This window comes from Strix uralensis, chromosome 8 (genome assembly GCF_047716275.1).
Source record: "Strix uralensis isolate ZFMK-TIS-50842 chromosome 8, bStrUra1, whole genome shotgun sequence".
NCBI classification, from domain to species: domain Eukaryota; kingdom Metazoa; phylum Chordata; class Aves; order Strigiformes; family Strigidae; genus Strix; species Strix uralensis.
This window is the reverse complement of record NC_133979.1, coordinates 33,347,568-33,374,060: the sequence shown is the minus strand read 5'-3', so window position 1 is coordinate 33,374,060 and position 26,493 is coordinate 33,347,568. Positions and strand designations below refer to the sequence as shown.

Below are 26,493 nucleotides of genomic sequence, written 5' to 3'. Positions count from 1 at the left end.
GTAATAACTGTTGAGATAAAAGCAGGAAAGGAACAGAACTTTTTTTTTTTTTTTAATAATATACCTCAAGTGATTCGTTATAGTACCCTACAATGTTTTCTGTTGGAGCTGCTTAATACACAGTTAAATACAACCACAGTTTCTGGGTTTAACATGAGTGCTGTGAAAACCCTTCATCACCCCGTTTCTGGGGCACCAGGACCCAGTTAGCACAGCAGCACTCCGGCAGGGCTCTGGCAGAGCTGCTCTTTATCTTCTACCTGCCTCTGAGCTGGTTTCAAAGGGCTGGAACGTGCTGGGGGGCCAGACATCCCCCCCCCGGGGAGATCAGCTGCACCTTCTCACCCTTCCCTCCGGGCGGCCACAAACAGCAGCACTAACAAACAAAACTGGCCTGGCTGAAGGGTTTCTCTGATGAATCGTAAGAGGAAACAGCACTGGAATTTCCAAGAGGTTGTTGATAACATTTTTGCTTTTATTGTCAATTTGAGAATTTCAGTGTGACTTTAGTTGGATACCAGAGCTATTAGGCTTACCCGTACCTAACACATGTTACGTACTTAAAAAATAGCATGGCTTTAAAAGGTGGTAAAGTCATTTTGAAAATAAAATAGTTTATAGCACTAAAGAGTCACAGTGCAATCAATGGTTTAATCAAACAACTACATTATATATATAATATTTAAAGAACATAAATATTCAGTAAATTCACTACAACATGAAAATAAAAGCTTCACATTCTCCCACGCTTTTTAAAGAACTGGGGACAAAGTGACAGACAGCTCCTAGACAGACTGCTCAGCTTCACAAACACCTCTCTTGCTTAAGGGACTGGACATTACCTTAGCTATCACAATGGGAAGGTATGCTGCAACTAATCTAGAAGTTTCCCCGTAAATTTTAAAGCATTTATAATCACGGCTCCCCCATCCCCCCCCCAGATTATATTTAGTGGACATGCACTACTAGTCTATACAATGCAACGTTTCACCAGAAAGTCATGAATAATGTTATTTCTTTAAAAACTGCCCCCTCTGTGTTCTGGGGCCTGAAAGCTTCCATTTCATGTCACAAAAAAACCAAGTCTTTCCAGTAAGAGAAAATAATTAAGTTACTCAAAGAAGCCTGTGGAGTTTTCACATCAGGATAAAGCTGATCTGGAATGGACACATATTTACAAGTGCTAGGCTTGAAAGACGGAAGCGAGGGAAGGCTCCTTCCTTCCCAAGAGAATCCCCGAGCATCTGAATACCTGCGTACCACGCGCCAAAACCAGTCTGACTACAGGCAAGATGAAGAAGCAGCAATACCGTACGGTTTAGAGGATGTTACTTCTCACCTATCCGCAACATTTTTTTGCTTCTAGCTTCAGGTGCGACGGGGTAAAGGCTTCATCAGCAAGTCTTAGAGCAAAGGGAATCTGGCGGTCACATCATTTCCCTTCAGACAGAATGCCAAGAGGTAGAGCAACCCCCATTAAGTGACAGCAAGGTCCAGAGCGAGGGAAGAGGAGTTTAACATGCAAATGAACAGCAGCTACTGGACTTCACACAACGGCCTACTGCCAAGTTTTAAAACTTGAACCTAAATTTAAGACACTAAATGGTAAACTTTGTCAAGTACTAAAATTGTCTTCCAAAGTGCTAAGCCACATTTGTTAAAGCTATGGCAAAAAAAAAAAAAAAAAAAAAAAAAGAAAAAAATTAATAATATAATCTTCAAGCAGCTTACGGTTGAAGTCCTCCCTACTCAAACTGAAGCCTGGATAAGCTCACAGCTGGGGTGGCACCAATTCCATAAAGCAAAGCATTTCCATGTTGCATTATGTCTGTGTGCTGGAATTTTGGGGATTTGCTTTAAAATACTCTTTACAGAACATTCTAATACATTCACCGTAAGAATCTGTTACTGTAGGGAACAGAGCAGGGCTGTAAAACTTCGGGAAGATTTTCTCCAGTGGAGCTCGTGAGGGCAGGGTGACACTGCAGCAGGGCCAGGCGGGAAGCGGCAGTGTGCATCAGGATTGGCATCTTCTACATGAGGGACAGTTACAGGTTTTTGGGTTGTTTGGGTGGTTTTTTTTTTTTGTCCGAAATATTTGTTAAAAAGCAAACCAAATCTCATGAATCACCTTGCACTGAAGTATTACGCCCAGTAAGCAGCAAGGTTTTAAAGTGTCAGTTTTCTCACTACAGCTCTATTTGTTCACAAGAAAATGACTAATAAATCTCTTCTAGGGAATCAGATTACCTCTAGCTGCAAGACTATCAGAAATCAATTCTCTACCAATCTTTTATATGGATAACCATTAGCAAAGTACAACATTTAACACATTCCTTGGCATATGTTACTATTGAATAGACTTACTTAGCCATCCAATGCTCAATACTTCACAGAGGCTACTATAACTGTGTCAAATGTATTAGAAATCCAGATTTACCTGGACAAAATTAAGACATTCCAAACTGGAACACTCGTTCAGTTATCATGCATTAGGAACAAAAAAGCATGTCAAACACTGGAATGCACCGGAGAAGGTCATTTAGTCTCCTAGGGAAAAACCAAAAACCCAAAACAAAGACTAAATTAAATACAACCCAGAATACTGTCTAATCATATTAATAAGTATACTGAGAGAGCCTGAAGGCAGCACATGTATTGTTCATGAAGATAATGGTGGTGCCTTCTTGTAATATTAAAGAAGTCATAGCTATAAAAAGAATCAGTCCCATCTCAGTTTTCCAGCACAGCTTATTTATGTTCCTTTGTTGGTGCATAGTACAGTTCCATGGGTTTGTTCACTTTCCAGTACTTCTCACTGACCAGTTCCAAGGAAAACGACCCATTCAGTACCTAGAAGGGAACACCAAAACAGAAATTAAAGAAACCTGATGGCTTGCACAGGCAGTACTGTAGCAACCCTCAACTCCTGAAATCAGAGGAGTGTGCTGACTTAAAGAAGTCACTGGTGATGTGGAGAAGATACTTGGCTCCCCACTCGGCCTCAGAAAGCAACAATGCAAGCTAGGCTGAACTCCTGCTGATCTCACAAAAATGGCACCAAAAAACACTTTGGCAAAGTGACTATAGTTGTAAATTAAGTGAATTCGAGTTTTCCTCTGCAACAGAGGGAGCAGCAGATGTGTATTTACACCAGAAGCATCTCTGCTTTTGTCTAAGGGACCATCTGCACTCATGGGTGAAAGCTGTCTCTTGCAAAGCATCTGCCTGTCTCTCAACCAGAAGACTTATTTTAGTCAGATAAATGCCCACGTGTAAGACCAGGCTCAGAGTTCAATCTAGGTGTGGTATTGCCTTGTTGTTGTATCTGTATATTCTGAAGCCAGCAGCCGAGCGGGGGGATTCTTCCCTAGCAGAGGACGAGAAGCCTACACGGGAGTGGACAAATGCCACCTTAGAACAGACACTTCCTGGTGCTAGAGCTATCTGCTCTTGAAGCAAGATTCTCAGATGAAGTAATGTTGTTCCTCTTCCATTTTAACTGTAAAGCAATGGCGTAAGTCAGCTCGTAGTTGCTGGCATCACTGGATTTTCCCAAGTAATTTATGTGCCTTCTTTTCTACTAACGAAGCTTTTGGTGTATACATTTTCCTATAAAGCAACTGATCTGCTTCTAAATAAACAACCTGGTGCTACGCATTTTACCCTAAAGCCAACTCAGGAAAAGTCCAGCTGAGTGGATTTTAATCAAATCTGTATCAAAGATGTTATAATGCTCAGTTTTACTCTTGGACAGAAGTTCTACTTACAGTGAACTGCCCGTTGGCAGTAGCAATGTAAATGGTGTACTGCTTCTCACTGGCCGTGTCGAGGTTCATCTGGTTTGATTCTCCTTTGCTACGAAGCTCCTCCAAAGCCAATCTCACAGCCAGGTACTTGGACAAGTGATCAACGGTGGCATTGCCCGAGGTCTTGATGTATCTGTGACAACAACCACAAAGATAATCAAAGACATCTGAGTTGCAGGTATGGGAAAGAGGCACCTGGAACATCCCAAATATTAAGCTTCAAGTGTGAAAGGCCTTTAAAGACAGTTCCCAAACAAGAATATTAATTGCTTTCACCCAAGACAGGCAAGCAGCTCACCAAATTATACTGTTCCTAAGCGCCCTTACACCTTTTTGACATTTCTCCCACAGGCCCTCCTGTTCTTTGTAGAGAAGACAGCACTGCCCTCTCATCCGCTCAAAATGAGAAACCTAGCAACAGGTTGTCAAAAGCTTCTGAGAACTGCTCATGACTGCTGAAATCTTTGGAGCATAGATACAGCCTGGAGGGCCTGGACAGAAAGCCGTAAGGTGCGAGAGCTACACACGCAACACGCCGCACCTCATTAAAGTTACTCTTCCCTATTGTCTCACTGTCTGTTCTCACTTCAATTCTTCGTGCAAGAATTAAAGGCTGACACAAATGCTGCAGAGGCCGCTCCCGGAAGCTTAGCTTTCTCTTCACTGTTCAGAACAACCTCCAGAACTCCCTTGCAATTCCAAACCAAAAAGAAAAGCTGGCGGAAGCTTATGATATATTTATAGGCACTACAGAGAGATGTCTCACCAGGAGAGAAAGCCAGGAAGAGATCTGAGGAAACTCCACGAGACTGCTCATTGCTCTGATCCAAAATTTGCAGTCTGTGCTTGGACTGGATCATGAAAAAAAATGCCAGGAAAAGCTTCCAGCCTACAAATCCCACTGACACAAAGCCGCTCTGAAAACTGCCAACACTTACACAAGGTTTGTTTATTCCCAAAGAATCTCATAATAAGTAGAAAGGGGCTGATACTACACCATCATCCTAGTACCTACTGTGAACTGCAATGCTAGAAAGCCTTGAAAACGTCTTTATTTGTGATCAAAGGTTTAACACATCTACCTGCCTTGCAATGGAAAGAGGGAAAGAGTGCATATGATTAAACAGGATGTGGTATGACCAAAGTAAATTGATTTTAAAAAGCTCCAAGGAGTGATAGAGAACAAAAGCACCAGAATACAACAGCAGAATTCATGGAAAGGAAGAGAAGACATTTACCCATTTACCTCGTCTGTGCACTGTCATCGTTCTCCATGAGGGTCGGATGAGGCCGGAAGACCAATTCAATTTCACTAGCACCATCCATTACGGGGTCTATTGCCACAGTTGTGTTGTTATTGTCCAGTTCTAGCCCAGAATCATCCGACGTTTTGGTTCTCTTATTACTAGGCCCCGCTTCCTGATTGCTGTGTGTTGAGGCATTGCTACAGTGTGAACTGTCACCGTTATCTTCTGCTCCACTGCCATTCTCAATCTGTTGTTTCTTGCCCCTCTGTAGCCTGATCAGAAATAGGTAGAAATAAGCGTTAATCCACGTTCAGAATTCACCCAACGTACAGGCCCGCAACGCTTGTACAACTCCTCCCTCTCCCGGTCTCCGTTGTGCCAGATGTTAGAACTATGCACACACAAGCACTAAACATTTCAGAGATATTTAAAGTTTTTTTTTAAAAAAAATAAAATGAATCCTTTCTTCCAAAGAGATACTCATAGACAAGACTGTGGATTTTTTCCTGTCCCTCAAACACCTTTTAGACATAGTTTAAGATCATTTTTAAAGTCATATAGTTATTTTTATTTTTCAGGCAATTTCAGATCATTATTTTCATCTAAATATGAATCCACATGTGATTAGGAATACAAATCACCACAACGAAGTTTGGGGCCTCTTTCCCAGCTGGCTCTCTTACATTTAAATGCACACCCAGCACTTCACTACTGTGTGAAACACCATCTATTCCAGCCTTGTGAATTAAGTCACAGTTAAAACCTAAGTTCTAGCATTATGTGCATTTCTTTGTACATCCTGGCAATACGATGGTACAGAATTCATTGTATTACAGTTTGTTATCTAAGACATGACAGCCATAATTTGGTAAAGCTAAGCTGAAATCTGCTGTCTACACCAGGCTGCCACAGAAGTTGCAGGGAGCAATACAAAGGTTTCTGTTAGTGGACAAATGGTTTAAAATTGTTTTGCCAAAGGCTAAAAATTATTTTGGCAGACTTCAGCGGAGAGAAGACGAATCTCAAGCTATGCAGGGAGTGAGGCCAGACATTTTACTTTTAGCGTTAAGGCAAACAAGGTTCCATGTGGACAAATTACGTGGATTACATACCTGTTCATAGCCTGAATCTTTAATCCCTCCTCAATGCTGTGACTCAGAGCTTGCTGGTTATTGTGCTTGCTGATTCTTGCTAGCACTCTCTCCTGATGAGCTTCATATTCATCTCGGCTTGGATAAATTTTACTGATGAGAGCATCAAAATTGGGATCTGGTCTCAGTGATCTTTTTGAAACTAGCTTTTTACGACACGTGGGACATTCTTTGTTGCTGAACATGAACAAGAAGGGAGAAAACAGTACTAACTCTCCAGCAATAACAACACTCTGCCCTAATGCCTCAAGTCTTAGCCAAAGTGCTCATTAAGTCTCAATATTTCTAGTAAATCTGGCATGGGGCTTCCTTCTATCTTTTGACAGATCAGGTAGTTCCAGATATTTAAACAAAAACCCCAAACATACATCTCCCTGCCTTTTTTTTTTTTTTTTTTTTAAAGTATGTTTAAGCAAACTGTATTTAGACTGAAGAGTTCAAAAGTTCCACTCTGCAAACTGGTTCTTCCCTCTGGCTGGATTTTCACCTAGAAAAAAATGCATGTCTGATGGAAATTATATTAAGACACAGTCTTTCTAGAACTCACGGGACAAAACAAAGGTTAAGAACTTACTCTATAGTTCAAGCACTAATTACTGGGAAAACTAAAAGTCTTGTCCTTCCTACCATTTTGTTCTCATTTAACTGAAATGTCAGGTTCACACAATTTTTTTCCTGTAAGAGGAAGAGGCCTCAACAGCTGAACGCTGGTGTCTTTACTCCTGATGGTTTTCTTGTTTCCCTCTAATGTATTTTTGCCAATTACTCATCAGAATTTACACAGGCACAGCAAATTAAGTGTGACCTCTGAACCCAGGTAATTGCCATTATTGGAAATAGATACTCACATCACTGACTTAATTGCTGTTGGTTACCTCAGAATTCTGTTGCTTTTAGGAAAATATGAACTCGTAACTGAAGAATACAAGAAAAATTATTTACATAGGTTGTTTCAGTAGTGAAGCTTGGAAGCAGGACTACTGCTGAAAGGGCACACAATTTGCAATTTATTATTAGGAAGAGTAAGGGCTATGAGACTCATTTTTGTAATTAATGTAGTATATTTTTGTTTTGATGCTACTGGATCTAAAAAAAAGAAAGAAGAAAAAAGAAAAAAAAAAAAAAAGAAGAGAAAAGAGGTTTTCAACTCCCTACAAGAAACCAAGTTATGGGATGATTTTTCATATGAGGAAAAAAACAGATCTGGGCTGCCACAGATGGCTGAACACACAAGAATGAAATATGAAAGGTGTGCTACACCTTCAGAAACTTGCAGTGCACAGGCGTGTAACTGTTCCACATCGACACCTGGGACTTAAAGGATTTCCTTGATCACATTTTCATCTTAAGTGAAATCCCTTTTCCCTGTACTAATATTTACATACCCACTCCTGAGGGCTGTAATGATACAGTCAGCACAGAAGCGATGCAAACATTCTTTTGTCGTCATGGTGTTTTTTAACATATCCAAACAGATGGGACACATCAGCTCACTGTGCAGGCTCCTGGGTGACACCACTATTTCCAAGCCATCGGTGATTGCTTCCTAGCGTAAAATAAAGTAAAAATTCTCTAATGGAATTTAGTAACTTGCTCACGGAGACTTCATGTTTTACTATTCTTTTAAAGAGAAACACAGTAAAAAGATAAAACAAGACACATATACAACCACAGCAAGCACACACCCCCATGCTGCTAAGGAAAGGAAAAAAGAAAGATCAAATTTTTTTTTTTTTTTAAATATGAGAGAGGGTTTTGGAGGATATTTTTAAGATTCTGTCCTTTAGAACAGGCAGTTAACACTCCTAAAGGAAAATCTTAAACATCAAGATTCACGTTCTAAAAAGTATTAAAGAAAAGCCCAGCCATAAAGGGCAGCTCTTTAGCAGATATTACCTGAGGTGTTCTTTGCAATTCGTACAAACTGAGCTCCCATGTTTTGCTTAAAGGTTGTGTCCCGTTCGTCTGGACGGCTTGAGACATGGCTGGGAAGACAAAGAGAAGCAAGTTGCACACTGGTGTACCTCTGGCTGCAGGCACCCGCTGCCTGCCCCGCGCTCGTGTGCCCACGTCCACGCAGCCACAGCGGGCTCTGTGCCACCAGCGCAGGGGCCACGCTCGCTCAGCCCCGGACCAGGCTCCGCTGTGCTACACACGGATAATCCCATGCTCTGTGCCACTCCAGAAAAAAAAATGAGGGAGTCAGTCAGCCATGAACACTTTGCAAAAATCAATTAAGGTTGTCAAACAAAAGCGACATGGAACTGAAGGCCATAAAACTTCGGCTGGGTGGTGTGAAGGCTGCAAATGCCACCTGATGCGGAAAACATTCATAAAACATCCACTTACAAACATGCATTCGGGTCAAGGAGGGTCTACTTCCTAACCACGTGGAAGGTCAAAATTATGCACACACACAGAAAACTAGCTAAACGTGTTCACTGGAAGCACACTATAATGCCTTTCTTTCTCCTCCTGAAAATACATGGCTAGGGGTTTCCAATCAGAAGTTTAGAGAACACCAAAAGGTCAAGTAAAACCTAGTCACTGGGTAATTTCAATCCAGTTTTTCTGTGCAATCCTGGTCAGCTTCAGTGGATGCGCACCTCCGGTGACTTGGGGGAGGAAGTCAGAAGTTTTTAAGTTTCAGAAACCCAAATCATACACACAGTATCAGGGTTTTGCTCATTTGTGGTATCAGTAGTGGTAGATGGGCACTCCTGGAAATGGTCAGGGCTAGAAATGACGGCACTCACCAGACACCTGACACCACAATCACTGCTTCAGGGTTTGCTTGCAGGCAAAAGGCACGCATCACCTTTTCATTAAAAAAACCCACAAAAATGTAAATAAAACGCAACACAAAAAGATCACACAGAGAAACTGTAATGCTTTCCCGTGAAAATTTTGGGATTATTGTGTGAGATGAGGCAAAATTACCACACGTGGTCACTGCAGACATGTAAAAGAAAGTCAGGTCAAAACAACAGAAGAAAAAGATGTTTCTAAACAGAAAATATTTTCACAGTGGGGATAAGGGGGCAATCCTCCCCATCTCTCCAAAACTGCCTGCCTTGAAGCAGGAAAACTTATCCCAGACTGTGTTGGTATGTTTAAAAAACTAAATGTAACCATGTAAGAGACAAGATTACATTTCTACTAGGTGGAAAAAGCAGAAGTGCTTTCGTCCTTTCTTTTATTGCTTTTTTTTAAAATCTGGGTTTGTATTTCCAGATCCTTCAAATCAGCAGCCAAATGCAGATTCTATTGGCATCTACCAGGTACATTATAATTCAGTTTCCAAATCATCTAGTTCTGTATGAAAAGGGTCAACCTCTCTGGAGAACAAGGTTACTTTAGAAGCGTTAATTAATTATTGAGGGAAAAGGAAGAGAAGCAGTGCAGCAAAGATTATTATATCTACTTCTACCCGGGCACAGAAATTAGAATTTTCTCACCTTATGATAAAAAGAAGGGGGAAGGGGGGAGAAGAGCCTCACATAAAGTAGCCACATCCACTATTATGTCTAATAAGTAACAACGGTCTGAAGAGGTGTCAAAAGAAATAATTAAGTGATGACAGACCGTCAATTCCAATTTTTACTGTATAAATATTATGCCTAAAAATACAGTTTACTTGTCACAAGAGACATGATCCTCTGCGTCAATCAGAAAAGTAAAACATCCAGTTAGGACCCTACCTCCCCATTAAAAGTGACAAGCCACCACGACCCAGGTGCAGACTGTCAGCTCCCAGTCTGGCCAAGCATTGGACTGTCCTGTCAGGATTGCGGGTATTTTATTTGAATTATGCAGAGGTATGAATTTAATGATGGTATTAAGTGACACATCTCAGCAAAGAAGCAACACTGAGAAGTGTACTAGTGGCAAAAAGAGGAAATACTATTTCTCTGTGTTCTAATTTCCACTATCATTTAAGGTAATTCCAGGCACACAAGAAGTCAAATCCTTTCATGTAAGGATTTTTGTTACGTGTTGTTGCCAGTCGGTTGTTCTAACAGAGACCCAACATTATTATTCTGTACCTGCACTGGATACTGCTCCTAAATTCTTTTAAAGCTGACACATTTAATTAACCACCATTTCAACTACTGAGAGAGATTCGTGAAACTGCTAATCATTCACACCCTTCCTGAAATCTGCTGAAGCATACAGTCAGACTGCAGCAGATTAAGACAACTAAATCCCAGTAAATCCAGCCTCTCTTAACAGAAAGCCTGCTCCCAACAGCAGGCAGCTCCATCACAGTGAAGAGCTCATCTAAGCAGTCCCATAGTAAAGAGATCATCGCAGGCAAAAGTAATACCTTGCTGAAGCTTGCGTGCTTACACTTGCTAACACAGAACAGCAGCTCTCCGGGTGCCCATCTGTCAGCAAACCTATCAATCCTGAGAATAAACCTATTAACACTATCATTTATATTGCAGCCTTGCCTACAAGCCCAAGGCTACACTGCAGAAGACACGGTACAAGTGTCATGATAAATAATTGACCAGCTTTATTCTAAAGGCTTCTAATCTGAGATGGTGAGTGCTTCATTCTCACCCTAAGGACTGCAGTGACAGCTCTTTCAAATTTTAAGAGGAAAACCACTGGCCTTAAAGCTAGCTGAAAGCTGGAGGGATCCACATAGCCCACTTCATCACTAGCAAACACCTCCTCCGCCTCTGGTATGTACAAAGTTGAAATCAGTAGAAACATGGTCAATTCAAACATGCCAAAAAGGACCCTGCCTCAAAAATCAACCAAAAAAAAAGAAATAAAAATCACATTACATTGCATGGAGTTTTTAATCTGTTTGATGATCAATAAATAAGCCTCCTTAGCTTTTTCCCTGTTCCCCTACAATTTCCAGACCTATACTGGGCCTGAAAAATGCACCTGAATGAGGCCTGACTTCTCTTCCTTATGACATTGTTGGACATCAGATTGGATTACCTTTCTTCGCACTGCTGAAATCTAACATAGCAACATCAACAGCTGGCACCAGTATCAAAGATCAAACTCCATAACCAAGAGAGGCATTTTGATCTAAAATTGCACTGACCACGTAATAGCCACCAAGTGTCAACTAGCAGTCTCAAAATCATAACCAGTAAACCAGCTGTTTAGATGTTCTCATCAATGACTGATCTTCGCCATTCACCTGGGGAACGGAGGTAGGAAAAACCTCTACAGTTAGCTGACTCAAGCACTACAACCACCCAGGAGGAGTTTGCACTGGCCCCTTGCTCTCAGGTTTAACAGCAAATAGCTGGGCAGTTATACCAAAATCTGTTTTAAGTAGCAAGCACTCTTTATGGGCAGTCATTTTCAAAGCACATCCCAAACAGCACTGCTTAGTTCCTTTTCAGGTGTCGTTTAAGCTGTTTATCTCCAGTAGAAAAAACCCTAATGAGCAAGACAGGACTGGACCCCACCATTCTCTCTGCTCTTATGCTGCCTGTGGAGCTGAATTGCTGTAGACAGACCATCTCCAGGTCTCCTCTGACACGAAGGTGAATCCGACAGAAGGGTTTTTTCTAGCTGTTCTGACAGTGCCAAGACATTCACAGCCTGCAACAATAATACAAAGAATACTCCTTAGTTCAGTTTTCTTTGTAGGACAGTCCACTGCTACTAGATTTGAAGCAGGCATCTGCTAAAAGAAATCCCGGATGGTGCAGGCCAGACTAGCTGATCCTTTCTAAAGCTAGAAAATTAGGAAAAGTCTTTCATGAGCCAAAGAAAGAATTTCTTCTGTTGTTGACACTTTGTTCAGAGTGAAAAATATGAAGTGGAAAGTTTTTAGACAGAAGGTGCGACAGACTTTTTATTAACTACTACTGGCAAGGGGAGAGAAGATACAGAATAAATATAAAACCTCACATTTATTCTTCAGTCTGAAAATTTATTCCACTCAAATCTCACATTCTTAAGATCAGTTGGATCTTCACTGACATAGTTCACTACTCCTCTGCATCCCTTTCAGCCTCTGCATCCCTTTCAGCATTTAAAAAAAGAAAAAGTCTTACATAACAATGTTCTCATGCTCATTTTTCTGACTCAAAATATGAAGCAGATTTCATCACAATATCTACTTAAGTTTTCAACTATTCAACATTTCAGATCTTTTCCGCTTTATAAATGAAGAAGATGGGATCTCTTCTTCACAGGTCACATGTGCTAGCATTAGGAACAATGTGAAGCCAGATACCCCCTGTAAGCCTTTTTTTATCATTAAGGTTTTGAAAAAACTTCTAACAGATCACAACTTCATACTTTTTAATCATTTTTTACCTTTATGACTTGTCTATACCCTCTGGATAGAAGAGGAAAGCAACCAGTCACACGACACCAGGATGGTATGAAGGGGAAAAGCCACATTCCTGAAGGCAGATCAAACATCTTTCTCTTGGAGCCACTGAGAAGTGCTAGTTGCTGTGCTTTATGCTATAGCCAGAGGGCCACTCTTGTCAGTCATAGAAAAACCAACAAACCCTAACCAATATAAGGACACCTGCAATCCTTCAGACTGACTCAGTCTTCAAGCACAGTGAAACTCTTAAGCATAAACTTCGTAATTACAGAGTACACCCATCTGCCACTGTCAAAGCGAGAGCTGACTGATATAACCAAAAGAAGATATTACATATCTGAGAACCAGAAATGTTATGAATCTCTTCAGGTTTGATTCCCTGTCACTCCCCATTTCCAAACAGCATCTGAAAAAAAGGGAAACAAGTCCACATTTACTGTTTAGTCATAAAACTTGCCTAGTTGCTTCGTGCCTTTTATACAAGACTGAAAGATGAAACAGGGAGATTGCTGAAGACTATCAGAACGTATAAATTTGTATTTCTTTGTATCCAGGATGTTTCTCAGTTCTCCACATTGCCAGAACATTAGAAACAAAAGAAAACAAAACCCACCTGTGTTGTTCTTAAGGAGCTTTGGAAACATTTGATCGACTTTATATAACCAAACTTTATCCACAAGTTGAACAGCTCCCTAATAGAGCTGGGAGATGAGCCTGCCGGCTTCAGTAAAAAGCAGCGCATCACCTCATTTGAAAGACTTGCTATTTAAGCCCAATTTCCTTGAAAAACAGGGCTTATGCAATCTCGCTCTTTGTGCTCACCCATCTGTAGACTATTTTCCAAAACAAATTTGAAGACAAATGGCTGAGGTTTAAAAATGTAACAACAAAATAAGTCTTGTTCCTCAAGTGCTGGAAAACAGGCAGACAGTTACAGGAAAAATAACAGTATGAAAGACCCCATCAGAAAAGCCTCTCTGATCTCCTGCCTGATTACTGACTGGGGAATTTATACCAGAGTCCTTCCAACAACCTTAGAAAAAACCTCCAGCAGAGCAACATCCGCACTTGTCACACACCACAGCCACTTTACAAGCTTATACTGAAATGCATTTAATTATTTGCTCCAATGTAGTCATGAGTCGCAGTAGGTTGGGCGTTTGGGCATCCTATTCCTGAAACTGTCCAGTAAAAATAAAAATCCAACTGACAACAAGTACACTTCAGATGGCTCAGAGCTGCAGGCAGGCAGGCTCTTCTGGCTACAAAGCAGCCAAAGCAGGAGCTCAGCAGCAGCCTCTCACTGCTCCTGCTCGTCCCTACTTTACCTTTTCAGAGTTCTACTACCCTTAGATTCACCAATGTATAATCGCTCCTTAGTCTTATTTCTCAAAATTTGTCATTTGCGAAAATTTAAGATTTCCTTAGCTCTAGCTTGGAACTAACCCTGATGGTGGTCCTACTTTAACCAGGGAGGAGGGACTTTCTACTGGATGTCATCAGAGATCCCCCACAAGATGAATTTTCTCAGAAATGCTTTACAGTGCCTATTTTTGCCCAGGCAAAGGCTAAAAAGCAACTGGAGGAGTGGCTGTGTCAGCACACCTCGAGACCAGAGTAAGGGTGGAATGGTACCAAGCAGCTGGAAGAGATAACCCCCAAACCCAGCTCAGGTGTGGCCATAACCATACCAGCTGCTATTTAACTCAAAAACATGTACTGATCTCTGATATTTTCATGAAAAAATACTTTTGAGGAAAAAAATTGCATCAGGCTCTTTAAAAAAAATTAATACACACATTTTTACACAGTATTAAATCCTTAGAAATCAACTGATTTTTGTTCCAAGTTTTAAAAGGTAAATATTTAGACTTAAAACAGTAAGAGAGTTAGACCTCTATTTGGTATGCCAAGTTCAACAGTACTTTCAACCATTCTGACTTTTTTTTCCAAAGGATTAGTTCTTTTAAAAACAGGTATCATAGTGAAGTTACTTGAAGCTTAACAGGATTAGAGTTTTAGGTTTTACTCTCTCTGATACTGTAACTAGTATTAGGGACAAATTGCATGTTTTGACAAAGTATTCAACCATTCATTTCAATTTATTCAATTAAAGCATTCTGAAATTTAAGTAATTCTGCTTTTACTTTCTAGCTAAGAGCTTGATTTGAAAAAAAATCATTTCTGAATAGAGTATTTGAAGGAATTCATCTTCACTGCAGTTCACTGGCAGCTCAGATTGCTCTACATCCAGTTGTAATCTAGGACAACTAGTACTAGATTACAATCTACTACTTCTAGTATTCACTCTTTTCTGAAGTTTTTTTCATCTCTGGATCTCAAAATCCCTGGGAGACAGCTGAATCAGGTTCTGGCCTGGAGCTCATTTTGTTCCCAGATCTGAAATTAACTGCTCGCTGATCCCGAACAAGTATGTCACTGCATCTGTCTGCCTCCCCTTCCTCTCCTGCCTGTTTACTCATACTGTCACCACTCCTCCAATTATCTCTCGGTAAGTTTATATTGCACTCACTGTAATTATATACTGATCTCAAAAGGGGATAAACTTGAAAGACACCAAAGTGGTTTTAGTTCATTCAGCTATCCATCCTTGCCCTCCCAATATCAAGTTCAATGTCACAATGTCCCTTACTGGGAAGATTTTCACTTATTTGTATTTGAAAATTCAATTCAATATTATATTAGCCACATGTACAGTCATCTTCTCTTGACACAATCAGTCGTGATCTATGCTAACAACAAATTCAAGCTCATTGATTCACGTTCAGAGTTGCAATCAAAACAGAGTGCCTCTGCAGTGCAGCTCACCTCCAACACGCGAGGTGCAAGTTGTCAGTCTTGCAGACATCTAAGATACAATTTGGTACCCACCATAATCTCTTACAGGCAGTAAACCACATTTAAAATCTTTAGGAGCTTGTGCCGTGGACTCATACCGTGAGTCAGACATAAAGCAACAATAACATAAGCTACCAAAAACAAAAGGAGAAAGTATTTGCCACAACAAAAGGCATATGGACAGACAGAATAAACTGCTAAGTGTTGAGCAGTAAAATTCACAGGGGAAACGAATTCTATATGGAAAGCATAAAGCTGCAGCAAAAGGATCACTAATAAAAGGCCACCTCTGAGAGGGTGTGGGATGTCCACTCCTGGAGACAATCACACTCGACTGGATGTGGTCATGAACAACCTGATCTAAGTAGCCCTGCTTTTACCAGGAGGTTGTATTAGACAATCTCTGGAGGTCTCTTCCAACCCAAGTTATTCTAATTATGGGGTTATCGTACTGTTGGAGACATTTATACTTAGTTTTGCTGTACAGAAAGTGACACAACCAAGAAAAGCCAATGGCAACCAACACTCATCAGCCGATAAAGCACTGCCGTAACAAAAAGCTGAAGAAACCTGAACAGGATCCTCTCCTACTCCACACACCTTTTACAATCTACGGGGCTGAATATGATTATATGAACATCCTCCTTAACCACCGAAGAAATATCAGAAGGCTTTTCTGGGACTAGAGTGACCACTAGCTTTATACAAACTAGAATCCATTTGTCTGAACTGTGTGAAAACAGCAACAAGGGAACTGGGCCTTCAGATACCTAGTGTTATAAAAAAATATCCAGCAAGTCTGCTTAAGATGGAAGTCTCCTCCATAAACACATGCTGTAACCGCATATTTAAGAAAAAGAACACTTTCCTTAAATATCTTCTGAGAACTTGTGGAACCAGGAGTAAAATTCGCAACTAGGTATTTTTGTCTCAATTGGAAAATTAACAAGTAAGCCCCAAAACACCACACAAATACACAAATGTTTGAGAGTGCAGTTTCTCTCTCCTGCATGTACATTTAAATCGACCAAGAGCAAGCAAAACTGCCTTGGGTTTTGACCACCTACTGAAAAGCAGGCCTCTTGAGAGCTGAAGGTATTTGCCCAAATTTAACATTTGTAGCTGTTGGAATAGAGCTGTAAGCGGTGACAGATTACTAGTCAATTCATAAGGATGCAAGTTCATGAGGATCAGATATAGATTACAAAAGGAATGTTCTCAAGTGAATAGTTTCAGCTACTATCACAGGACACCTAAAAGTACATTCATGAGCTAATTCCAAAATTATTACCACTTTATCAGTTAATATTCTATAGTAATGTAAGTAAGCTCCTTCGTAAATGCCTACATTTAAAAACGAGTAGTTAGCAATGCTTACACAAAGGCAGCGTTTAAAATACTTTTGTACACATTAACTAGAAGTCTATCATCTGCAAAGCACAATCAAAGCCAATTAAAAGACTATTAAAAATGCCAAATTAATACAAACTATGAAACTGAAACTTCAAGTAGCAATTCCATGCTCCAGAAGTCAAATCTGATAACAAATAATGAGTATTTACACCGTGCTTTCCACCCTGACAATGTATCAGCTTACAAACACGTCCGTGGGATAGAAACACTGAATTAGAAAAAAAAAATAAGGGAGAAGAGACATAGCTCCAGCTTGTTATATGCTCCATGAAAGAGATGAAACCAGCACATCAGCAACTCCAGGGGCAACAGTGTTGCTGGGAAATAAGAAAGGGATCAGATTCTTGTCAGGGCATCATCCTTGGGTCCTGAACTGGGCTTTGGTAGTGCATGTTTAAAACCATCCGCATCATTAAAACACAAACCACCACCTTCACTCCCCCAAAAACTCCTCCAAACGCCACCCCAGTCCTCCCCATTCCTTCCCAAACACCCCAAGGCAAGGCCCTGTTACCCCTACGCCCCCCTGCAATCCTCCGCAGCCCCCGCAGCACTGCAGGAACCCTCTGCTCTTCCACCTTTGCAAGAGCAAAGATCATGTCAGCCCAGAGAGAAACCCCCGGCTACCTCCACTGCAGATCCCACTGCTGCCCTTACACTCTTCCCAGGACAACTGAATAATGGTAAAAAAACACATTTATGATTGCCCCAAGGCTGACGTTATAACCCGGACCTCAGGAAAGCTATTAGCCACAAGGCACTTGCATAGTTCAGCATCCTCTCTCCTCTTTTCCCAGGTCCATTTTTAAGGGGTTCTGTATTTCATTCTTAAAAATCAAACCTGGAAACCTGTTTTTGAGCTAAACAACATAAACTAAATCTGAATAAAAATGTATGGAAATAAAAAACGGCTGGGACTATCCTGAGGCCCCACATTACCATAAATAATAATGTATATTAAGGCAAGCAACCTGACTGCTGTGCGTGTTACAGTCCATGCTTAATGGGATGAAACAACTTTAAAGCACGTCTACCTTGTCACTACTTGAAGTCACTGCAATTTCAGTTACACTTGAAGGATATTGTGATGCACAGCAAGAAATAGACACAATGTGATAAGGATCCTGACAAACCCGATTTAACAATGTTTGCATCTGGTTCCTTGCCATCCTATTCTACTTTATTTACAGAAGTAAATGAAGAGATTAACATTCAAATGTTTTGATCAACTACAGCAATGTAGCTCCACTATGGCTGAGAAAACAATTTAACTATAATAAAACCAGAAAAGTAATATTAAAATGAAACACAAATTTTACTTTCAGATGGGTACATCTAACTCCCACTGAACATCAGAGAACTGATCGACTGGCACAAGGAAGATGTTACTGATACAATAAAATTATTTGTACATAGTGAGTGCCAGATGTTCCCTACACTCAAGGTTGTGCCAAGTTCTACATCTAAAATACAAATCCAGCCTGTTCTGTATGAAAAAACAGCACATCCTTCTTTCCTTTATAGTATTGTGGCACCAGAATGCGTAGTAGGAGAAGTTCTAAGCATGCATTGCTACAGGCTGCTTGAAAGCACATAATCTTTAAGACAGTTTGTTAGGTTCTCTCATTTGCCACTTAAAATTGAGTCTAGATGTCTCAAAACATGAAGCTCACTGAAATCCATCGTAAAGGTCACCCTAGAAAGATTAATACTTTTGCCTCTTATCCCATTACTTTCAACGACAGAGCTTTTCATCTAGAAGAGACGGGACTACATGAGAAGTTACTTTATGGCGCTCAACACTGGAAGTACATCAAAATTAGGGAAGCTGCGTTTGTTCCCAAAGCAAGTATTATAAAGCTCTGCATTTTCAGATGGTCAAACTGAGAAATCCGAAGTTTGTCAGTCTATAAAGAGCAGTTAGCAAAGACAGACAACCTCATTTCTGCCCTTGAGCACTACCAGTCAGGAGGAAAAAAAAAAAAAAAAAGAAAAAAAGGTTGTATAATTAATTCAAGACCACAGACTCAAAAATGTCCCAAAGCAGCCAATAAAACTGAGGAATGCAGAGAAATCCGAGGCACTGGCGCAGTTTAACAGCCTCGACAGTCAGTAATAGTACAGATGTTTTCCCAACATGACTGTCCCTTTCAATCACACTAGTTCTGAGTTTTTAGTTTTCCTGATAACTAGTACCAAACTCCCATTTTCCCACAACCTGCCCTGTAAACTTAACAGGCATGTCTCTTCAACATAAAAAAAAACCCCTTCCTTGAAAACCAAGTAACAACACCCAATGCTGGGATTATGAAACGTCCAACAGACAGATGACATCTGACAGAGGGGGAAAAAAATAACACTGGTATTTCTGAAACACACTAGCTTGCTAGCACATGGTATTTTACAGTTGCTTCACTGTATTTATTCTCCTAAGGAAGAAAGCATTTTGCCTGGTGCCTTAAGATGTGGAATCTTCCAGTTAATTGCCATTCACAATTTACTGGACCTGAAATGAACTGATGCATAGAGTATGGCAGCATTTCCAATCTGGCCGTCAAGCTGCTCATCCTGGCCTTTAGAAACATTTCTGGTATGACCTCATACAAACCATCTGCTATACATATGTACACCTATGGAAGAATTCAGTGAATCTAATGCTAACACAAGTGACCAGAGATAATCCTCCTGTTTCAGATGTCAAGAGCATTAAGAAAAAAGAAGTACCAAATTAAACTTTTGATCATACTCAAGGCTGTTTTATCACAGCGTGCAGAACAGTCATGTACTTTTGGACATGCAGAAGTATGTGATTTTAGTTGGTGCTTCTCTCTATTCCTATACAGTAAAGTATGATAGCATGTAAGCACTCTATGTCCATGTACATTGCTCTTATGTAGCTGATGCTCAAATCCGAGTTTATTCTAATGAGTTCTACATTCCCTGCTAGGGGCACCGGTGGCCTTCTCGCACTGCCTGGATCACTCCATTACTGCTGATAACCTCAGCCCTTACTGCTCAACTGACCATTTACAGTTCTGTATCATACCCTCCCGGACATCTCCTGAGCTACAAAAACTGGAATACACAACATTACCCTAATATTTGCAGAGAGGTTGCTGTCTGTCATGACAGTTGCCTCCACGTAGTCCAGAATTCACCCATCTTCCTCTAGGTGTCATATCTATAAATGCTCAAACTCACATTCTGAAACTAGGCTATTCCTGTACTAAAAATTTTAGATTTTTTTTATCTCGGAGAGATTAAGTCAAAAACTTCAGGTTTTGGTACAAAAAAGAAAGCAAACATTGCCCACCATTCTAATGCAAGACGTAGTAAGATTATTTTAATCATTAAAGCTACGAACCCTTTCACACGATCTATACCTTGTCCAAAGTCAGCACTAAAATAATACACAGCAACACCTTCTGCCAGGAGTGAAAACAAAACTGCTACAGGAACAGCACCTTTTCACTCCTCATGTGGGCCAATAAATTGGACAAGCACTTGACCTAAAACATGCTAAAGACCTTCCCCTACAATTCATATAAAGAGGAAAACAGCCATTACCACACCATAATTTAGCCCTGTGAAGCAACAATATTAAGCAGAACTCTGCGGGGGAGTGAGTAGAATTGCCATATTCTCTGTTATTTGTTAAATTTTATGCAAAGTTTCTCATAATATGAAGCATGCTACTGTAGTTGTTAATGAAGTTCTTAAGCTCTTAGAGTTAAATCAATCTTAGACTTCAGAATTAATAACCAGCTGTGAAGGAGAAAAGCAAAAATGCCATTCTAAAATCCTGCCTAAAATTCATTTCAGTGCTGTATTGCATCAGAGTAGGAGGGACAAAGGACTGAAAACTTCTGGGAGCAAACAAAAGTAAACCTTCAAACTCCAGAAAAGTTGAATCTGTCACAGCAACTAAACACACACAAACAGACCAGGAATGATACATGTTGCCTTAGGATGTTTTTAATCAGACTTTTTGATTGCTTTTCTGGTTTTGCGTTGGGTTTTTTTTTTTAATTCATTGTCTAGTAGCATGTTTATAGTGCACTGGACCTCAGAGTCTACAGTAAAAGACCACATTTACATGGATTTGACCGTAACAAAACACCACGTACCCTGCTATTGTGGAGTGTACCCTCTTGCCACAGAATTATGCTTCAGAACCAGTGCTTTTGTTTTTACAGTACTTTCTTACCCTCACAGCACTGCTGGCACATTTTTGAGGCTAACCGATTTCTTACTGTCTCTCTGAAATAACAGCTGCTGAAAGCAAGAACTGACCACTTCAATCAATAAAGGTTAAGCTGGATCATTGCACCCCTCCTGTTGTCAGCCTTTTAGTTTGCTGTACATTTTAATAGAAATCCCATGAAAATACTTGCACCAGAATTCAAATGATCTTTCCCATCTCCACAAGTGCTGTTAATAGTTGAGCAGCAAAGGTTAGGTCTAGTCTTCTACTTACAGTTTAGGAATGTGGAGAAATGTAGTTCTTCACTGAGGACTGTGCTGGTAGAAATCAGTTCTACAGCTACAGTTACACCAGGAAGAAAAAAAAAAAAAACAAACACAAAACAAACAAACAAACACAGCTGCTTTTCACCCAACAGCTCAACCCACTTTTGGTGGTGATAATGAAACACACTGATTCAATTCCACCTTCAGGACTTTGCAGTTTTAACACACCACTGTGCTCCCCCAGATAAAAAACTCCTACCAGGGGTATGTGTAGTCAAAGCTTCCCTGTTCCTTCCTGACAGTTGTGGTCAACAAACCAACGTGGGTTTGTTATTTTTCATTTCACCAGCAGAAAACAGGAGAGAGTGCTCATCAGCTTCTTGGACTACTGCTTTGGTTGCTTTGTTACAGTGCTACAGGATCCAAGATGCTCCTAAGCAAATTTTAGGAAAGATTGTAGATGCTCAAGCCAAATATACTGTAAATCGTGTGTACTGCTCTCCCCGGGCTACTGGGATCACATCAAGTGAGCCACTTTGTTATCCTTCCCTTCAGCATACAACACACCTACTATCCATCACATTTATTAATATAAACGGCAGTAAGCAGTAGTATTCCAAGGAGTTTGTATTGTGGGAGAAATTCTGAAAATATCAGATCAAGAAATACGCTTGGTTTTCAGTTTTTCCAGAGCTATGTTAGATAGCCACAAAAATTTCTCACCCGCTTACCAGTTATCATAGTGAAGGCAGCCACGACCAATAGTGATAATTTTCTTAATGAGAAAAAGAGACAGCTTGGTTATTAATAAACAGAAAATGAACTCCCCCACAACACTTGAGAGACAAAAAGAAAGACCCAAGTCATCTTATGTATGATTGACTTAATAGCTACAATAAATATACAGAAACAAAATTGTTCATTTGGCAACCAGACAGCTTTCATCTAAAGCTGGGTGACAGCTAACAACACTTTGTGTTTTAAGGACTCTCTCTCAAATAACACTGTACATTTTGTAAACAGTACTGCAGGAGCAGTACATACACAGTTTAAACTCAGCAATCATTCAAAATCGTTTAATTTTACCCCTGAGTGGTGAAGAGTAAAGAATGGATTAGGTTTTTAATTAGTTAGCAGAATACTACTGCTAACTCACAGCTGTTCGCAAGAGAGCTCCATGATCCAGAAGTGGGGGGAAGGCAGACGGGGATAATTCCTAAAATATTTCTCCACTGCAACAAGTCTAAACAGCTTCATAATATTGAACGCTGCTCATTCCTCAGAAAATTAAGAATCTAAGGTCAGCTTCAAAGGCCAGTTACTTTCACCAACAAGCAGAACCAAGTTTAGGCTCACCAATAACCCTTCTCCAATCTTTTTCCTCTTTGCTTGCATCATTATTAAACTGCTGATCTACTCGGTAAAAATAGATAAAGAATATTTAAGCCCAAAAATATGAAAGGAACTCCCTTACTCTGATACTTCTTTCACACATGTTCTCTGAACTGATGCTTCTGTAACAGTAGACCCTTTTCAGAAAAATACAAGTGAGCAGTTGCAGACTTATGTCTCATTTTTGAAGCTCCCTTTTCTCCACACCCTCCCCCCCCCCCCCCCATCGCATTTTTTTTGTTAAGCAAGGGAAAGGGAAACTTTTAAAGAGAGCTGAAGAAATTCACATATCCCAACATCTATTTCACACATAAGACTGATGGCCTTCCTATAGGTGCCAACCATATTTCTCTTTCATGGTAACACATCCCTGAAAATGCCAGAATTCTGCTCTAATCACCCAAGATGCCCAACCAAGTCTTTATACTCAACATATTACCATGCATCAGTCTTAAAATGCAAAATGTCACTGATAAAGGGGGCTCCGTGCAATTTATTTCACTGACACTCACGTATTATTTCAACTCTAAGACATGACAGGCAGTGCTTTTCTTGGCAGCTGCAGTAGGACTGGTGTTTCAAAGCTTTGAAGCCAAAGGTCAAAATTTTAGCCACTGGAGAAGTTAAAAAACTCCTCCAATGCAAAATCTGTGTCCCGCTATTATTACAAAGCTGAATGCAGAAAATAGTAAGGCAATTATTGAACACCGTAAATAACAATTCACAGGGTCAACAAGGTCTAAAGATGTTCTAAACTTATTGAAATATCACCACTGAAGCTCGCCACAACAAGAGTCAGATCCAGCCACAAAGCCTGCTACCCAACACTGCGGCTCACGCTGACACCTGTCCAGCGAAAATTCCTCCCATCTCCAAACAACCAGCAAAGCTTCAAACAAGTGTATCTTAATACCAAATGTACTGCTTATCGGTATCCGCTGCTTTCAAATGAGTGCCTCTGTCTCAGCTGACAAGCTGAATGCCAGCTCTGAGCTTGACATGATGTATAAAAAAGTCAAATTATCTCATTACAAAAGTTTTTAATGAAAACACAGATGAATACAAATGAGAGTACCTCTGCAGGGAACTCCTATGACAAATCAAGTCTTTGTCACTGAATGAATGACATATTTGATTAAAGAATTTTCCCCAAGCAAAAATAATTTCACCTGCACACCAGTCACGTTTTTTGAAATGCAAGCAATTCCCTTTAATCCTTAAAAGCCTGCGTGCAATGCATAGTTATTACACAGAGCTGTAACCACTTCCAAGCAGGACTGGATAATGATTTATCATACTGGAAATCATCTTTCTCCACTAGCTGTCCTCTGGATTTCTATGGAATTAGGCACTTGATCCAATTATTTTCCACAGAAGAGGGTCTGAAAAACAAACAGCTTAACAAAAATCCCCAGAAGAAGAACACTGCTCAGTGTTCATTTCACATATATGCTATGCCTTGGGGTGGGTCCAAGGAAGGCAAACGATTTTGAAGAGCCAGCTACCACAGAGCATAAAAGTTGGCAAGAAACAGGTGCTAAATCCGTGCTGGAAGCAGTGAGAGCGAGTGTGAAGGGAGGAGACACATCTACAGCTCCCGACAGAGTGTCTTTCTGCCCCTGCTGCCCTGCTGGAAAGGACGACAATTTCACAAGAGCAGTCAGGTCGTTGCCGGCAGCAGGTTATCAGCATCACGCCTCGCAAATACCGTTCAGCATCGTGACGCGCACGGGCTTTAAGAGAAACAAAAGACTGGGAACGCAGAGCAATAAATCATATTGAATATTGTATTTTAAGCAGGGGCAATTTATAGAAAGAACAATAACGGCTCGTGACTCTGTTCATCAGCTCTCCCTTCCCGTTTGGCAATGCCTCGCTCTCTGGGTTGGTGTTAGCGGTATGCGGTTGTGGTACGGAGGTGTGTATGGTCCATCTCCCCGCAGCTTCCACAGTCTGCGTGTGCACATATACAGTTTTTTTTTTTTTTTTTCCCGCACCTCCAGGCTTCGAGGCCGGGTCCCCGGGGCGGTTGAGGGCTTGCGGAGCTCCCCGCGGCCCCGCCGAAGGTGCCAGGCTGGAGGCGGATGGGGGCGGGGGGGCAGAAGAGCCCGGCCCCCGGCACCCCCCCGGCCCCCCCCGGCGTGCGGGGCCGAGCAGCGCCAGCCCGGCGGGCGCAGCCTGCCAGGGGCTGGGGGCGAGCGGAGCCGCCTGACCCGGGGCGGGCAGCGCGCCCACCTGCGCGGCGACTGCCCAGCGGGGCCGGGCAGCCCCCCCAGCCTGGCGGGGAGCCCCCTGCGGGACACCGCACCCCCCCCGCCATAACAACCCCCTCAGGGAGGCGCGGCCCCTCCTCCGCCTCCCCCGCACCAGGGTCGGGACCGCTCCCGGCACCAGCCGCCCCGCCGGGGCACCCGCCGCAGCCGGCGGTTCCGCCCCCTCCCCGGCCCCGCTGTGGGGACAGACCCGGCGGTGGCGGCCGCGGTCCCCGCCCGCCGCCCTGCGCTCACCGCCCGCCGGGCTCCCGCCTCGGGCCGCCGCGCCTCCCTGCGCCGCTCGCCGCCGCCGCCGCCGGTGCAGCCGCTGCCCCAGCAGCACAATATGGCGAGCGGCAGCCTCCGCAATGGAGCTCGGGAAATAGAGGGGAGTTACATATTCATGGCCGGGGCTGGGCAGGGGGAGCGCGGATGGGGCTGCCGAGACCGGGCCGCCCAGCGCCCTCCTCCCCCTCCCTGCCCGCCGGGGCGCGGCGGGGGCCGGGGGCCGCCCGCTCCTTTCCCCGCCTTCCCCGCAGCCCCGCTGCGGCCGCCCGCCCGCCCCCGGCTCCCCGCCGCCTGTCAGCGCCAGCGCCGCGCCCCCACCCGCCTTCCCCCGCCGCCGGTCCCGGGCGATGCGGCACCGAGCCCAGCGGGACTCCCCGCCGCCGCCCGTCCTCACCTCGGCCCGCGGCCCCGCTCCGGGGCTGAGCCCTCAAGGCAGCCGCCGGCGGTGTCGCCTGGCGGCGGGGGGGATGCGCCGCCGCTGCCTGAGGTGAAGCCGCGGTGGGCGATCGCGTATTTCCCGCTCAGCGCCGCCGAGGAGGGGCCGGGGGCCGCGGGGCAGAGCCTCGGGCAGCCGCGGTGCCCGCCCGGGAGCCAGCGGCGGGTCGCTCCGTGCCGAGCGAGGCGGGCGGGATGGCGGCGGCCTGGCGGGAGCCTGGGCTGGCCCCGAGCAGCCGCCCGCGCCTCATCGCCCGGTGGAGCGAGGTTGGGAGATCGCCTTCGGGCAAGAGCGGGTCCGCCGGCCTCCGTGGGCCAAACGCGTGGCCTCGGGCTGGCCTTTGCTGGGCTTTTCTCCCTGAACGTGCCCTCTAAACTCACGGCTCTTCACAGAGCCACAGAATCATCTCGGTTGGAAAAGCCCTTGAAGCTCCTCCAGCCCAACCATGAACCTCACCCTGACCGTTCCCAACTCCACCAGATCCCTCAGCGCTGGGTCAACCCGACTCTTCAACCCCTCCAGGGATGGGGACTCCCCCCCTGCCCTGGGCAGCCCATTCCAACGCCCAACAACCCCTTCTGCAAAGAAATCCTTCCTAAGAGCCAGTCTGACCCTGCCCTGGCGCAGCTTGACCGCTCTCGCTCTCAGCCACCTCTCCCAAGCCGGCCGTAGGCCAAGAGACGAGGCTGGAGCCCGGGCAGGACTGGGCCGTGAGGCCGGGGCACCACGCCTGCCAAAAAGCCCCGCTGCCATCCACACACCCCTCAAAAACTGGTCCGAAGCTGACGCAAGACTCAGTGTGATTGTATCTGAGATACAAAAACACACTTTCGATGTTTCCAAGCGTCTCAAGTCCG

General features: G+C 42.9%; 1 protein-coding gene across 4 annotated transcripts; it reads right to left on the bottom strand.

The window, feature by feature from the left end:
- Nucleotides 1-454: 454 nt before the first annotated feature.
- On the bottom strand, nt 455-25,768 carry RNF2 (ring finger protein 2). 4 transcript variants are annotated; one of them, XM_074877120.1, is made up of 7 exons: nt 25,595-25,768; nt 8,104-8,192; nt 7,593-7,753; nt 6,169-6,384; nt 5,056-5,328; nt 3,771-3,942; nt 455-2,853 (listed from the first exon to the last, which is right to left on the bottom strand). In XM_074877120.1, exons 2-7 carry the CDS (start codon nt 8,188-8,190, stop codon nt 2,752-2,754), a joined length of 1,011 nt encoding a protein of 336 aa, XP_074733221.1. In that variant the 5' UTR covers nt 8,191-8,192; nt 25,595-25,768; the 3' UTR covers nt 455-2,751. The 4 variants fall into 4 exon arrangements, with proteins under 4 accessions (XP_074733221.1, XP_074733220.1, XP_074733223.1 ...); XM_074877119.1 differs by lacking the exon at nt 25,595-25,768 and adding an exon at nt 25,168-25,411; XM_074877122.1 differs by lacking the exon at nt 25,595-25,768 and adding an exon at nt 11,700-11,735.
- Nucleotides 25,769-26,493: the final 725 nt, after the last annotated feature.

Excerpts from the sequence above, each read along its gene's own strand:
- RNF2 (XM_074877120.1), bottom strand. The coding sequence starts at position 8,190 with ATGTCTCAAGCCGTCCAGACGAACGGGACACAACCTTTAAGCAAAACA. Across the intron at positions 3,943-5,055 it reads GATGACAGTGCACAGACGAG|ATACATCAAGACCTCGGGCA; the intron begins GTAAATGGGTAA and ends TTGTTGTCACAG. Across the intron at positions 2,854-3,770 it reads CTGCCAACGGGCAGTTCACT|GTACTGAATGGGTCGTTTTC; the intron begins GTAAGTAGAACT and ends GTTCCCTTCTAG.